Source organism: Gossypium hirsutum, chromosome A11 (assembly GCF_007990345.1).
Source record: "Gossypium hirsutum isolate 1008001.06 chromosome A11, Gossypium_hirsutum_v2.1, whole genome shotgun sequence".
NCBI lineage: Eukaryota > Viridiplantae > Streptophyta > Magnoliopsida > Malvales > Malvaceae > Gossypium > Gossypium hirsutum.
In genome coordinates this window covers 101,530,201-101,546,558 of record NC_053434.1, presented here as the reverse complement: position 1 = coordinate 101,546,558, position 16,358 = coordinate 101,530,201, and the positions used below count along the sequence as shown (strand labels likewise).

Here is a 16,358-nt window from a genome sequence, read left to right as displayed (position 1 = left end):
TTAGATTCGCCCTATGTACCGAAATTCATTCGAACAGTTCAAAGAGCTGCTGACAGGTCCTCTACTGCGGGCAGTGCGAGACAGTCCATACTTCGAATAAACTTAACCAACTTCGAAAACATATGTACGTTGCTTCTATTATCCAATGATAGAAATTTATATTGTTTATTACGAAGCTATCAACCTTACTCTCTTTTATATATATATAATGTTCTGAAATTTTTGTTTTCTTTTTACAGCATCATGAGCTTCATATTGCATGGTATGGAGAAATTAAGATAACGTTTGGTTTTTAACTTTGTTTTTAATTTTATTTTTAAACTAAATATTTGTTAAGAAGGTTTTCTTTTATGGACATTTGAGTTTTGATTATGGTATCGAAATAGATAATCATTGTCCTATTCTCAAACGTGTTTAGATGACATGATTGTTGGTATATATTTTAGGGATAGATCACATGATTATTGGCCAGTGCTATCAAATTCTAAATTCATTGGTTTTTAAATTTAGAAGTCGAAATTGTGGTTTTTGGTAACCTATAATAGTCCCTATCAATTGGTATTTGTTTTGCGGAGCGCATTTAACTTTGAAAGACTTATAGTTACTAAAAACGACAATTCTATTTTATACTTTTAAAATACAAGAAGTGTAACGCAAAGTCTCCATATAGTGTAAGTTCATTGGTAGACAAGGGACAAAATCTCCAGTTCATAGTCATTTCTCATTGCTAGTCAAAACATTTTTAGATGGAACAAAAAGAAATAAATCACTAGACTGACTACCTATCTTTGTCTATATAAACATGAAATCCCTTCCTTTTAAAACACCAAGCGATAAAAATTTCATGTTGCACAAGCTGGTACCAAGCAGGAAAAGAATCCTGGCATCTTCTTCTGCATTCCATAACAAAATAAACATGTAAGAATAGAGCATAACCAGATAGGTCATAGTTAAGAGTTTAAATTTTAATATACGTGACCCTTCTTTATCATTAGAAGAAAAGAATGAATGGCTCAAGGAAACCATGGGTTGGGTAATACAACAAATTAGAAAGAGATGGGAAACCTTTCAGCTACTAAACCTTGGCCCAAGTTTTTAAGGAAAAAACAACCCCCACAAATATTTCTTTATGATTAATTAATTTATAGCGGAATTTGAGGGGGGTTTTCAAACTTGGAATGGGATGACAAAGGACTTGTGTGTTGACAAGAAATCAATGTTCCCCTCATTATATGTCCATGTGAACAGATTCAAGCCGGTGCCCTTTGAAGGAATTGGACTATCATGTGATTTTTTTTTTATACAATGGAATCTTAAATTTATTTAAACTATCACACAGGCATAGTATGCCTGTAAATCCATCCCATGACTTCAGAGATATAGTAAACGTTCTTGACCAATAGATTAAATGTGGGATTCAAAGTGATACATTTAATTTATTACCTACTTATACTCACATTAAAAAAATAAAGATAAAAGAAGAGATCGGGAAGAGGACATACTCGCTTGGAAGAGTGAAGGAGCTCAGGGGGGATTTTGTAGAGATCTTCATCAACAGGTTTAGGAGGTCGAACAGGTAATCTCTTGGGAATAGGAGGTGGAACGGCATCGTATTTGAGGTGCTTACTATTGCTGCTTGTAGTGTTGTCATTATTAATTGACAAAGACAGATGGTGGTGGGGATTTTGGTAGTATTTCCTTGGCGGTTCAGTCACGTCACATACTCTCCCCGCCTTCTTTTGCTCCTTAACATGCGCTCCTCCCTTTTCCCTTACCCTACTCGCCTGCTGCATACCACCGCCCATCTCCATTATTATCAGTGCCACTAAATCATATTTTCATATTAAATAATAATAATAAATTCTGCAAGATGCAAGGTAGATTTCGGGAAAAGGTTGCAGTGTTGTGTACTAACACTGTTGCCTAGATAAGAAAAGTTCCCAGAAAAAGGCTTGAAGACAGATTAGTGCTTTACTTCTCCAAGTCCCCACTGTACAAAGTTTCGGTGGAAATTTCAGAAATGATTCTTTTTTTTTTCTTTTGTTCAAACTTGGGGTTTTCTACATCAACAAACATGACAAATTCTACAACTTTATTAAAATTTAATTAACTGACCTTTCTAGGAGGAGCAAGATTACGAGAATGTTTCCTTGAATTAGCTGTTTCATACAAGTCATGAGCAGCAACATAAGGGTTAGATTCTCCAGATGAAGAGCTGAAACGAATCAAACCCGCTTGTCTAGCGCATTCGAAGTACTGAGTTATAGGCAGCTCATTTGCATTGTCCCAGTCTCCAAATGCTGGTATCTGCCCGCTTCTCTTGCAATATTCCTAAAAACAAACCCAATAAGAGAATTAGTTAAACAATAGATCCATTCAAGATTCAAAGACTTGTTTAAGAAAAAGAAAAGAACAACTTACATCCATTGTTGGGGGTTATGAGTGACAGTTGGCTAATGACGAAGAGTGAAGCTTGAAAGGGTTGTGTTGTTTAAAAGAGAATGAAGAGTGCAAAAAGGTAAATAAAAGATATAGGGATTCTGAAGAAAGCTACAGCAGATATAAATTCTGCTTCAGAATTACTTACTTAGAAGAAGAGAATCTGCAGATAAAAGATAAGAGTTTCTGAGCCTTTGAAACACATTTATATCATAAAAACAGCTAAATAAATCAATAAATAGAAGGAGAGTGTAGCTTAAAAATAATAATAATAAGACCGAGAAATCTACAATTAGGGGCTTTGTTTGTCAACTTTTTCGCATTATAATAATGGGTTTTTTTGTTTGTTTAATAGTTTCACGCGGCAAAGTCAGAAAAATGGGACCCTTAACAATGCAGGCTGAGTGTGTTCACAGTTCACTTGGATATAGGGGAGTTGTTAAACTGTTATAAAAAGTGGGTGAGGTTGCAGATTGCAGTGTCCTGTAAAGCCAATTTTTTTGGGTTATCAAAGATTTGTTTTTCTTTTTATATTCATATATATTGGACAAATAAAGATCTGAAAAAGCTTAGATTTTACATAATGATGCCAACATCTTTGAGATGCATAAAAATAGCTGTAACATATAAACATTACAAATATGTTATGTTAATTGTTTTAAACATGTCATATTATTATTATATTTTCAAACTCATTAAATAATAAAATGTTGTGTGAAAAGGGGAAACACTGTTTTGCTGAGAAGCCGTATGAGATGGTCAAAGTTATATCCAACCTAATTCTGAGACCCTTTTTCTTCTGAACGAATGGTATGTAATTTTATTGGAAACTTTTGGCCAAAGTTTGAATTTGCTAAGACATTAGACTTTTTTTTTTTTTCAATACTACTTTTAAAACTATTTTTCTCTCGTGATAAAGACTGATATCCACTCCATTAAAAGCTCTTCCAGTTTGGTACATTTTCTTTTAGGATTTTTGGACATACTTTTTCATATTAACACGTAACAAACTTAGATGTCAAAATTATATCAGTATGAATGTGATAGTGTATTGGAGAATAGCTACAAAATGAGATATGGTTATCTTCATTTTAATCATGGAATGGCGAGTTCTTTGAGGCATAGATAAACTAAAGTTTGCAGATTAGTTAGGTAGATTCTACCAAAGGATGGGTGGCATAAGGTGAACATTGATGGTACTATTAATAATGTGCCTAGGAATGCTTCAACTGTTGGTTTAATCCGTGACTAACATGGCAATTGGATTGTTGATATATATATATATCAGTCATTGTTTTGTATTCAATGTCGATATTTGGGGTGCTATAACACCTCTTACCCGTCTCCGTTATCAGATTAGGTTTATGAAATGCCACCATTCAAAACAAAATAGAAACAAGCCATCACAATTCAAATTTTCTTTAAATAAAAATTATTCATTAAACATGTAATCATAAACATGATATTCATACATAATCAAGTTTAAATTGAGCTTACGAAAGTCCTAAAACAATTTGAATTTAAGCAAGGACTAATTTGAAACATTTAAGACAAATATAAAAAAATGCAAAATAGGGGTCACACGGCCGTGTGATAGCACGAGGCCATGTGGTGCAAGGTCACACACTCGTGTCCTCAAACCATGTAACAATTTAGTGTTGTATGATAAATGTAACACCCCGTAACCTCGAACCGTTGCCGGAACAGAGTTACGAGGCATTACCGGACATATCAGACAACTTATGAATAATTCACAAATAAAATAACATTCATAGCATAATTTAATTACTAAATCCCTATATTGAACTCTCAAGTCTAAAACATACATTTAAGTAAAACGAGACTCTTTTAAGTACTCCAATTTTTTTTTAATAAATTTCAACAGCATTTCTGCTGATCTTTACATAAATCCCCTTGCAATTAAAACCATATCCATTTCAAGCATAACCAATTCAACCAAATTATTTCACACATTCATTTTCTATTCTAAGTACCTCTAATCAATTTAATCAATATAATATCAATTTAAATTTATCATTGTACTAATTAAATTAAAATGGATAAACTTTTTCATTATAATTCTTAGACTTGTAATACTAATATTTTAAACCATTTATATTCAAAACATAATAAACTTTATACACATCCTATGTACATGCCACATTACCAAAAGAAAATATACATCACCAAAAAGTTTGCTGAAGTCGGGTCTGGCTTTGGATGCTGGTTCAGTACTTGACTTCTACAACCTGCGCACGGAAACAACCGTACGCTGAGTATGCATATACTCAGTGGTATCACTATAATTCAGTTTATAATTAAATACATTAAATCACACACATACTTTTACATTACAATTATCATCACTTAATGAAAAATTTAATCTTTTTATGTTATCATTCGATTATATATATATCATTCTTATTTCTTTATTTCAATTCTCAACTTTCACATATGCATATCATTCAAATTTAGTTTTATCAGTAGATTTATTTCATTTGTCCCTATTAACTTGACTCGGACTCGGCGGATACACGGATTCCAACCAACACACCAGTATGACACAATGTGCCTTAACGGTACACAGTACCTAATTAGTAATCAATAATGGTAGCAGTAGCAGTAACATTAATAGTATTCAACACACAAAGTGCTGAATCTGTAACAGTAACGGTAACAGTATTCTACACACAAAGTGTCGAATCGGTAACAGTAACGGTAACAGTAACAGTAGTCGACACATAAGTGCCTGATCAGTAAGCCAGCAAAAACCCGTACTCTTCCATATCCTATGGCATGCCAACTATATCCGACTAGCCCGACTAGTTAATAGGGTATTTAAATCATTTTTCAATATAATTTCCATTTCAATTCAATATTAATTATAATTTATTATTTGATCAATTTTCACAGTAATACAGTAATTCACTTCATTAGAAATTTTACAGTTCAATGCAATATACGTAACATTATTCAGTAATTTCACAGTTCAATTCGGTATTCAAAACAATATTCAATATCCCATAATTCAGTTCAGTATCAATCTCAATTTTAATACCCAATCACAAATTTTATCAGTTCATTAAATACTTACCTTAAAATACTTTCCACACATTCATATTAAATTAAACACATATTAATTATAAAGCTTGAGTTATAGTGATACAAACCAGAATTCTCTTCAGATTTAATCCTCAACGATCTTTCCTTTTCCTTTTTGGGTCGATGCTTCAGGCTCGATATTAGCTACGAACAATTAAAATAATTTCACAATTATTAGCATAACACAATTTAAATGCTGAAATTTTTATCTAAATTTTACTTTAATTCCAATTTAATCCCAACTAAACCTATATATTTTTCTTTCTCAATTCATACCTTTTTGCTACTCAATTTCTTGCCAAACTCACATCTAACTATTTAATTTTTATCATATTTTCATAATTTCGAATTTATTTCAATTTAATCCCTAAAACGCAAAACTTATAACTTAGTTTACAATTCAATCCTTTATTCAATTCCAATCAAAATTTCTATCAAATAAACCCCCAATTCCATCATTTGTTCAACATAAACCCTAGTCAAAAATCTATTAACTTTCAAAATTTCAACTTAAATTCAACAAAACTTTAATCTAAAGCTTCTAAAACATCAAAATTAAAAGAAAAGGACTTAATTAAGCTTACCAATTAAACTCCAAGCTTCAAATTCCCTATTTCCCCTTTTTCTTTATTTTCTTCTTTCCCTTCTCTGTTTTTCGAATGGTTCTGTTTCTTTTTATGTTTGTTTTATCTTTTATTTTTACTTTAGTTTATTATATTATTATATTAACTTAATAATAATAATAATTATTTCTTAAATAATAAGTAAATAAATATATATTTTACAATTGTATGTATATGATATATTACACTTATACTTTACTATCATCATACATTTGTCAAATTATTAATTTATTCATTAATCTAATAATATAATATCAATTAAATAATAATTATTATTAAATATTTATTTAATAACAAATATAAATATTACAAATGTACAAATATATATATTTTACATTTGTATTTTATTATCACCATCCACTTATCATAATTTCAATTTATTTATCATAAAAAAATCTTATGATATAATTATTTAATTATCAATAATATAATTCAATCTAATTATCTATAATTTTAATATTAAGTAAACAAATTATTTTATAACAAGTACACATGTATCTATTTATTACAAATATACCAATATTTTTATTACCATACAATTCTCTACAATTTAATTCATTTAATAATAGTATTAGTAATAATATAAAACCATAACAATTAATAATTATAATAATCAATTATATAATATAATATAATATAATATAATATAATATATATAATCTAAATAAAATCTTAGATTTTTAATACGTTTATTCCGCCTCAACCATTACTTAATGGTATATTTTCATTTTGGCCCTTTTTACTTTTTATTGCTTTAGAATTAAACTTTTACCTCTTATTCAATTTAATTCTTTTCGCTAATTACTCTAAATTAAGCTAAATTTACTTAATTAAAACATAATTAGACACACCACTAGACTCATAAATATTTTTAATAATTATTTTCGAACTTCTTTCACTAAGACGGAGGCCCAATAACATACTTTTCCGGTGCCTACGGATTTTGGGTCGTTACAATAAAGGATCATATGGCCACGTCTCTAAGTTGTGTAACAAACTGTGGCCATGAGAACCATCCTGCACCTAAATTGAACAAAACACACGGTCGTGTCCTGCAACCATGTATGGCACACAACCGTGTGGCAAATCGTGTCACAGGCTGTGTGTGCCTAATATACCTTCAACAACAAGCCAAATTTGACCAAGATCCCTTAAGTCATAAGCCAATGCATTAGACCCTTGAACAACATGTTACAAGACACCAAAACATACCAAATTCAACTTAATTCACTCAACCTAAGTGCCTAAGCAATATGCCACAATTGGCATCACAATTAAAATATGAAATAACAACCATTCATGCCAAGATTTTCATGTCCAAACATACTCATACATTCATCATTTCCTTAACTAAGATATCAACAAGCAAAGCTCAGTAAGTGACCTAAAACATGAGTACCTATTTTCACAATTTAAGCATAATTCATTCAATCATGCCTTTAAATATTTTATACCATTCAAGCCAATCATTCCAAACATGAACAATTACCAACATTCATTATCAAGTCATGCTAATACCTAAACATACACATAATGTCATTCAAATCTTGGATAACATCATCAACTTACTAAGTATCACGTAGCTACCAAGCACTTAATACATCTAGGTTATTTATAATCTTATTCACAACCAAAATACCAAAGCATGATCATTAACTTGCATAGTAAACATCCTATATACAAGCCACAAGTAACCAACTTTCAAACTTCAAAAGTCTATCGAATCAAGTGACGGTAGGTGTGAGCTTCTCGCTGAACCGATCAACATGTTTCGAACATCCAAAATCTTCAAGAAAGTTATAACAGGAGTAAGATTATACATTATAAACATTCACTTACCTCAATTTCTATTCACATATAAATCACTATAAATACAATATACCTACAAAGATTCAAACCATAACAGTAATATATAAAGATTTAAGTTCAATCACATGAATAACCATAATCATCTTCATTTCCAATTAAGCCAATTTAGATATTAAGAGAAAAACACAACTAGTCACATGGCCAATCTCAAATGGCATATCCCTCATGCTTAAATCACAAATTTACCTGATGAAACCTTGCAAAAGATCTCAGTATATAGTTGGAAATAATAGTGTCTGGTTACCTATTAAGGTTAAACATACATGATAATTAGCCTGGTCAAGGCTTAATATTCCTGTATTCTCGAGTCCGCAACATATGCAGAAGCTCGGAACCTATTCATGTATTCTCGAGTTCGCTATATATTCAAGAGCTCGGAACCTGGGCGAACTCACTAGCTTGCATACTGTAACACCCTTAACCTGTATCTGTCGTCGAAACAGGGTTTCGGAGCATTACCGAAACTTTTAGAACATTTTACAAATAAATCATATCAATCATTGTTCTTTTTTCGAGATTATTCATAACGTCTCTTAAATGGACCCTCGAGGTCCAGTACGAGCATTAGAATCGAGTTGGGACTTAATCGGAACCTCTAAGAATTTTTAGCGAAATTTCAAATATTTTCCAAGGTGCAGGGCCCACACGCCCGTGTGGCCTAAGGGAAATGCCCGTGCTACAGGCCTTGTTCGACCCCGTGTAACTATATGACTTGTGCACACGGCCATGCCACACGTTCGTGTGCTAGGTCGTGTGGTCAATTAATTCAATTCGAAGTTAGGTACAGGTTTCACACGGCCAAAACACACGTCTGTGTTCTAGGCTGTGTAGTACACATGGCTGAGACACACGCTCGTGTGCTCAATTCTAAGCATTATGTTTCTTAAAATTAGGGTGTAGGGGACACACGGCCTAACCACACTCCCATGTACTCGGCCGTGTGTCACACATGGTCTAAACACACGACTGTGTATCTGCCTGTGTGGACAAAATAAAGTCATTTCTAGCTTCATTTCTTGTAACGCCCCTAACCCGAATCCATCACCGGAATAGAGTTACGGAGCATTACCAGCGTTACCGATTTGTTTATCAAATATTTTATTTCATCTAACGTTCATATTTAGAACCAATTAAAATCAAACATATTATCCCTTAAATGTACTTATTTTTCTCGACATGTTTTACTTGAATTTATTACTTGTCTCAATATACTTAATTTCCCTATATCAACGTATCAAAGATAATCACATATTTACATGTCATGATAAATATCATTCTCTTGTCATTTCTTCATAAACATAAATCAAGTAATTCATTATATCGATACTTCATGCATTTAAAAATACAATTCAAGTTACACTAACTTACCTCGTTGCTTATTCATGTTTATAATTTCATTAATCCGATAACTTTTCTTTTCCACGTTCAAGTCTCGTATTCAAGTCATTCGGATCCTTATAAATAAATTTGATCATCATTTTCATTTATTTCATGTTCTAATACATTCAATTAATGCTCTAAACAAAATTACCATTTTACCCCTAAACTTTTAATTAATGATGATTTCATTCTTAGGCTAAAAAAATAAAATTCTTACAATTTAATCCTTATTTTCAGCCGTTATTCTCATACAAATTGATAACAACCCATGAATTTTATAAAATATCAGAATTTTCCATAATTTCAACACTTTTCAATTTAATCCTTCAAACATGTTTTTCTCCGATCTTGAACTAAATTAATAATTTCATTCAATTTTTCAATTTTAAATAATAAAATAATCCATTTCATGCAAATTGGTCATTTTTGACATTTTTACAAAACTACCCATAAAGTTTTACTTTTATTTAATTTAGTCCCTGAGCCTAAAACATGCAAATTAGTCATGCTAGCTGAATATTCATACATATTTTCCTCCTTCTCCTTTTCATTCCACATCCTTAATTTATATAACATGCTACAAGTAACATTATCAATAATTTCACTATTTACTTATATGTATATTCAAAACTGTCCATTTGCGTCATAGTCACTAAATTATTTATATTTTGAGTTACAGAACTCAAAATTAATATATGATAATTTTCTATGAAACTAGACTTACTATCTTCTTACCATAAGATTTTCATAATTTTTGGTTTATTCAATAAGTACAGTTTATTCTTTAAAGTCACCCTTATTCTATTGTTTGACAGTTCCGACCTGTAACACCTCAAACTCGGCCCAAACGTTAAGGCCGAATCCGGTGTGTCACACTGAAGCGTTACTGTATAGTTCATGTCTTATCTAAAATCTTTCTTAGTGATTTAAGGGTATTTTCGTTATAGATTAAAGTGAATGGAAGCTGTGCACCAGGTAGGATGCCAGAAAAAGAGGAGGTGAGTCTATTAGACTGCTTAAGTACCAAGCTCTCCACGGATCCACTCCTAGACATGCACACAACCATTGCCACACTTTAACTGAATGATTGTTCAGGAAAAACCATTTTATTTTAAGCCTTTGAAAACACTTATTAATTTTTGAAACGTTTTCATTTCAGAAGCTTTGTCTTGTTTCACGATATTTTGAAATCAGGTAATCTCTTTTAAAAACGCACCCTAGAGCTATTCAATTTCAAACATTTAAATCCATATCATGCCTAAGCTAATAATCATACTAAAGCAATTAAAAATAATTAAAGCGGCCTTATTACAACTTAAAACCCAAAGCAATTAAAGTAAATGAAACTAATCCAGTCATAAGAAGAAAATTGAGCTTGCAAAACATGTGGCCACTCCGAATCCCTCTCAGCTCCAAGTCCATTATGGTTGGGGGTTACCTACGCGGATAAAATTAAGGGGTGAGTTTGGAAAAATCAGTGTGTAAAATAACCCAACCATAGTCCAGATCAGTTCAAACCACATAAATAGATTAAGTTGGGCCTTAGCCCTATACAGAATTCAGAATGAAGCCCATAGGCCCATAATAGAAACAGAACATATATATCTTGTATGCAGAAAACCCAACCCATATCCATCCGTATAGACCCCCGTGCCAACCTTACACCATGTGGGGAGACTACTCGACCCACCCATCCGCTACACGTCACAAAATTTGTAGCATGGCTGCCAGAATAGATATTGTGACAGAGTCACTAGATACAGATATTGTGGCAGAGCCACCAGGAACAGATATTTGTGGCAGAGCCACTAGATCAGATATTTGTGGCAGAGCCACCAGAACGCTTCCTCCATCAATATAACCCATATTCCATGCAACAGATATACATGTCATTGCATACAACAAACAGAATCAGAATATCATGCATTTCAGTCAAAATTAACCCTGAGGGTATAATGGTAATTTTGCACCTAAGGGTATAATAATAATTTTCATACTTAGGGGTATTTTAGTAAATTTAACTATTTTAGGGTTTATACTCATATTATAGCCATTAACACATTAACAGAAACACTTATCGAGTGTTTTTACCGAATTGGGCTAGTTGGCCTATAACCCGATTTCGGCCCATTAAGCCCAAATATACCGAAGTGCACGAAATTGCGCACTCTGCAATCATACCACTTGTGACTACCAAAATTAACAACCAAACCATCTCACGAGCACTCGCACGCTCGCAAGTTCACAAAATGTCGGCTTTTTGGCATTTCGGCTTTTCAGCTTTTACCGATCTAGTCTATGAGTGGGTGTCATTTACACACCTGATTTGCGTCAACTGCTACCGAAATCTCCCACGATATCCTACAATCGTCACTAGACATATCAGATCCAAAATACGATGGCAACCATCATAAACTTACTTACCATAATCGGCCATCAATACCTATGGCCTTTGAGATCCTACCTTTGCCAAAACTAAAGACTAGATCTAGATCTAGTCGTTCCACTTGTCCAAGCCTTTGATCAATAGCCTCTGGATCACACAAACACCAAAACAAATCAATTGTTACAACCCTTAGAGCCTTAAGCTCCAATCGATAGCCTCTCTATGCTTTTAGGGATTTCAGTTTTTCTAAAACCCGAAATAAAGAATAGATTTGAGTACCTACCTCAGGTTCTTTCAACCAAAACGATTCCACTGCAGTTTCTACTCAGATCTGATGCAGATCCAGCCCTTAAACACTAGCAGAAATCGAATCTTAGAGATCCAAAGATTTGGCTATACGTCCCTAAAAACTATAGTGTTTTCAGCTTTTGGAACTGTGAAGAGGAAGATGATTTGGTATGGTGGTTTTTGTAGTGGTATTGCCGATAGGGGTTGAGGTTTAGAGGATGTGAAAATCGGCCAAAAGAGATGAAAAAAATAGGAGGATTTTGACTAGAAGAAATCGGCACAAGAAATAACTTTCGGGATTTCGGCTTTTATGGCAATCGGCTATAGAGGTTTAGAAAAGAATGGGAATGAAAGAGGAGATGAGTAGAATGGTAGGAATGTTTTAGCCAGAGAAGAAAAGAAGAAAAAAAGAAAATAGAAGAAGAGAGGAGAAGAGAAGGAAGAATTCGGCACTCAGGAGATCTAACTTTGCGTTTTTTGGCTTTTTGCGACACATAGTAGAGAATAGAATGAAAGTGAAGGCTTTAGGTGGCTAACCCTAATTCGGCAAAACAAAAAGAAAATAAAGCTTGCCCTAATGGCCATTCAAACCCACGGCCCAACCTTCCTAAAACCCTAGCCGAATTTCCACTTAAGCTCTATCACATGCCCGGCATATGCACACAAAAATAAAAGTAACAACACGCTTACCTTGTGACTTAAACTCTGGCTCCCCCTAATCATCCACACGTCACTCCCCAAACACCTAGGTGGCTCCACATGCCACTTTACCACAGATCTTTTTGTATCCTATTTTACCACCTCAATTTTAAAAGCCCATATCGCCAAAACCCTCTCTATCCAAAATTTAAATTCAGGAATTGCCTCGAATTAAATTTACTCTTGGGCCTTTTAAAGGTCCACCAACATACTCAGACCCACTCTAGACAGTCGAAACACAGTATTTCTAAAATTCATTGAAAATTACAGAAATCCAGAAAATCCCAAAAATTGGGGAGTTACACGACCCTTCTTTACTAAAAATTAATTATCTCATTGTACAGGATTCGGATGATGTTTTCGTTTGTTTCTATTGAAAATAGACTCATTCAGTAATTTAAGCATATAACTTTAAGAACCTAATTATTTTTCTTCAAGTTTTGATGACTTTCCAAAGTCAGAACAGGGGAACCCGAAATCATTCTGAACTTGTCTCACAAAATTTATTATATCTCATGATTCACAATTCCATTGCTTGCACGGTTTTTCTATAAGAAACTAGACTTAATAAGTTTTAATTTAATATTTTATTCATTCTCTAATTCTATTTCTAAAATTTTGGTGGTTTTTGAAAGTTAGACTACTGCTGCTGCCTAAAATTGTTTTAGAGCAAAATGTTAATTATTAAGTTTATAACACCCTTATTTCCTTTCTCTACAATATTTCCCACCACTTTCTCTTATTTCTCTTCACTAATATATCAAGAACATAGAATTATATATAAGAAAACTCTACTTTAGATTCATTTCCATGCTTTTTCAATAATATCAAACTTAAAAATACATGGAAATCTTGATGTTCTTACCTTGTCTTATTGTTTCCAATCTTTTAACTTGATTTTCTCTCTCCTCCAACTTCTATTGCTTGAATCTAACTTGATATTCTAGCTTCTCATAGTCTTCTTATTATTTTTCTCTCTTGGTAATCATGAATATTCTTTTCATTTCTAGGTGAAAATGGTGAATTTTTGGTGGAAGGACTCAATTGTAAAGAATTAAAAGTTTCTTTCTTCTCTTCTCTTCTTTCTAACGTGGGATGCATGGATAATGATGGAGTGTGTGTGTGTGTGTGTGTGTGTTTTCCACACACACACAAACATATATATATACTAAATAAAATAATAAAATAATAAAATATCTTATTAAAATATTTAATAAACAATAATTATCTAGTTAAATAATTATAAAATATCACCAACATCGTCATTACTTTCTAGATTTCTCTCTGTTCCAATTGACCATTTTGCCCTTTGTGATCTTTTAAAATTTCATTCTTGAGTCATCACTTAATTTGGTAAAATTACAATTTAGTCCCTCATAATTCTTCACCTATTCGATTTGGTCTTAATTCATCAATTTTTCTTGGTTTCTAGATCATTCCACCCTTAAAATATGTTCACTATTAGTATTTCAACTTTTTTATATTTACATTTTAATCCCTCAAATTTTGAGTATTTACTCTTGGGCCACAAAACTTTTCTCACTTTTATAATTTAGTCCTTTCTTGAATCAATATGTCATAATATATTTCCCAGTGACATAACTCAATTTTCCTCTTCTTGTCACTTTATTTCCTTATTTTACTATATTAAGGATAATATCTTACTGTAGAAATTTTCAGGGTGTTACATTTCTCACCCAAATCCTACACTAAAACTCACATCCAAATACAAACCAGCCTAAGCATTGAATTCAAGTAAACTCCACAATTCATCATGGCATATCATTTCATGCATACATGTTCATAATCTTACCTTAGTTTAGTTCATATTTTAGACATAATTTGGTCGAATACTTAACACATATGTATTTACCGAAGTATGACATTACAAATATATCAAAACAACCATTACTAGCCATTTTCATTCCAATGGCTAGATTATAAGCATCATTTACATTTACATGCCAAAATGGCCAATATATCCTATACATGCCATTACAACCATAATTGATTTACCATATTGTGCCGACATGGGCCGATGAATAGTGTGAGTGATCTCCGCCAAGCTTCCAATCCAACGAGCTTCTGATTTACTGTAAAACAAGGAAATAAAACTAAGTAAGCATAAAATGCTTAGTAAGTTCATATAACATGGTACTTAACTTACCATCCATTCAATTTTGAGGTAACTATGTAAGGCATATTCAATCAATTTGACCTTAAGCCCTACACACACAACCTCATTGCCCTTATTAGTCATATAATCCATAATAACATCAAAACATATATGGGCTCAACAACAATCAAGATTCCAAGCACATATGCTTTCCACAACATGTATTTATTTAACATGCATAAATCATCTCTTTATATCTCAAGTATAATTTCATCATAGTTCATCTATAGTTCAGATCATTACATATCAGAACTTTACCCGTATTACTTGGAATATCAAGGTCACGATTAGTACACTCAAGGTGTACAAGTTTATAATCAAAATTGTACATACTCATCAAATAAATTCCACGTACAATATCATCATTTCATATTTTCATATATCAATTATTACGTATCGTCATTTTCATGTATTTCAGGCCGATATGTGTAATACCTCATTTCTTATTCATATATTCTCATGTCAAGAACTTTTACTCATTGATTTTATTTGAAATATCGATGGATACATAAGTAGTACACTCGTGGTGTACAAATCAGGATTCATCAATTCATATCCAATGGTACCCATAGGGTACTATTTCAAAGAGTACACTATTGAGCCACATATACATAAACAACAGGATTACCAGTCCAGGCTAAATCCTTTTCATGACATATGCTCGAAGGAGCTTGATCTGGATTACTCGTCCGGACTAAATCCAATCCATAACATATGGTCGAGAGGACTTATATCAGGATCAACCGTTCGGGCTAAATCCTTTTTGTAACGAGGTCAATAAGATTACTTATCCAAGCTAAATCCCGTAAGCAACAAGTGCAGGACCTCGTTCATTTCGGGAAATCACATATCCATCGAGTTTCCATTTTATTCAACCAAGATTTGAACATTTTTCACAAGCATTATCGGACATGTGATTGTTTCATACATCCACAACATTCATATAATTCAAATAAACATATTCCACGTTCATTTCAATCATATAAGTAACATTCTCATCATTTATCCTTTATCATCTATCGGGCATTATCATTTAATTCAAACATTTTTTTATCGGACTTGATCGGATATGAAATCATTTTCACATATTTATGACATTTATACAATTTACATAAACACAATTAATGCAAGCATGTAAATAAACACAATTTAGGTACACGAACTTACCTCAACAATGTTCGTGTACGTAAAATTTACTAATCCGACATTTTCCTCTTTTTTCACTCTAACTCCGAATTTGGTCTATCTGGATCTATACGAGTAAATTTTATATCAATTTCTCACATTTCATTCTCATTTAGACTCAATTTACATCCTAGGCAAAATTACCATTGTGCCCCTAACTTTTCCATAAATTCCCATTTCGTCCTTAGGCTCGGAAAATAAAATTTGTGCA

The 16,358-nt window shown here is 32.5% G+C and overlaps 1 protein-coding gene across 2 annotated transcripts; it reads right to left on the bottom strand.

Moving 5' to 3' along the window:
* Nucleotides 1–686: 686 nt before the first annotated feature.
* Nucleotides 687–2,857, bottom strand: LOC107893031 (uncharacterized). 2 transcript variants are annotated; one of them, XM_016818021.2, is made up of 4 exons: nucleotides 2,422–2,857; nucleotides 2,116–2,331; nucleotides 1,503–1,787; nucleotides 687–893 (listed from the first exon to the last, which is right to left on the bottom strand). In XM_016818021.2, exons 1-4 carry the CDS (start codon nucleotides 2,425–2,427, stop codon nucleotides 843–845), a joined length of 558 nt encoding a protein of 185 aa, XP_016673510.1. In that variant the 5' UTR covers nucleotides 2,428–2,857; the 3' UTR covers nucleotides 687–842. The 2 variants fall into 2 exon arrangements, with proteins under 2 accessions (XP_016673510.1, XP_016673515.1); XM_016818026.2 differs by having other exon boundaries at nucleotides 1,503–1,784; nucleotides 2,422–2,755.
* Nucleotides 2,858–16,358: the final 13,501 nt, after the last annotated feature.

Bases quoted from the DNA above. Each gene is read 5' to 3' on its own strand.
- LOC107893031 (XM_016818021.2), bottom strand. The intron at 1,788-2,115 runs GTCAGTTAATTA...GGTGGTATGCAG, and splicing joins ATCTTGCTCCTCCTAGAAAG to CAGGCGAGTAGGGTAAGGGA. The intron at 894-1,502 runs GTATGTCCTCTT...TATGGAATGCAG, and splicing joins TCCTTCACTCTTCCAAGCGA to AAGAAGATGCCAGGATTCTT.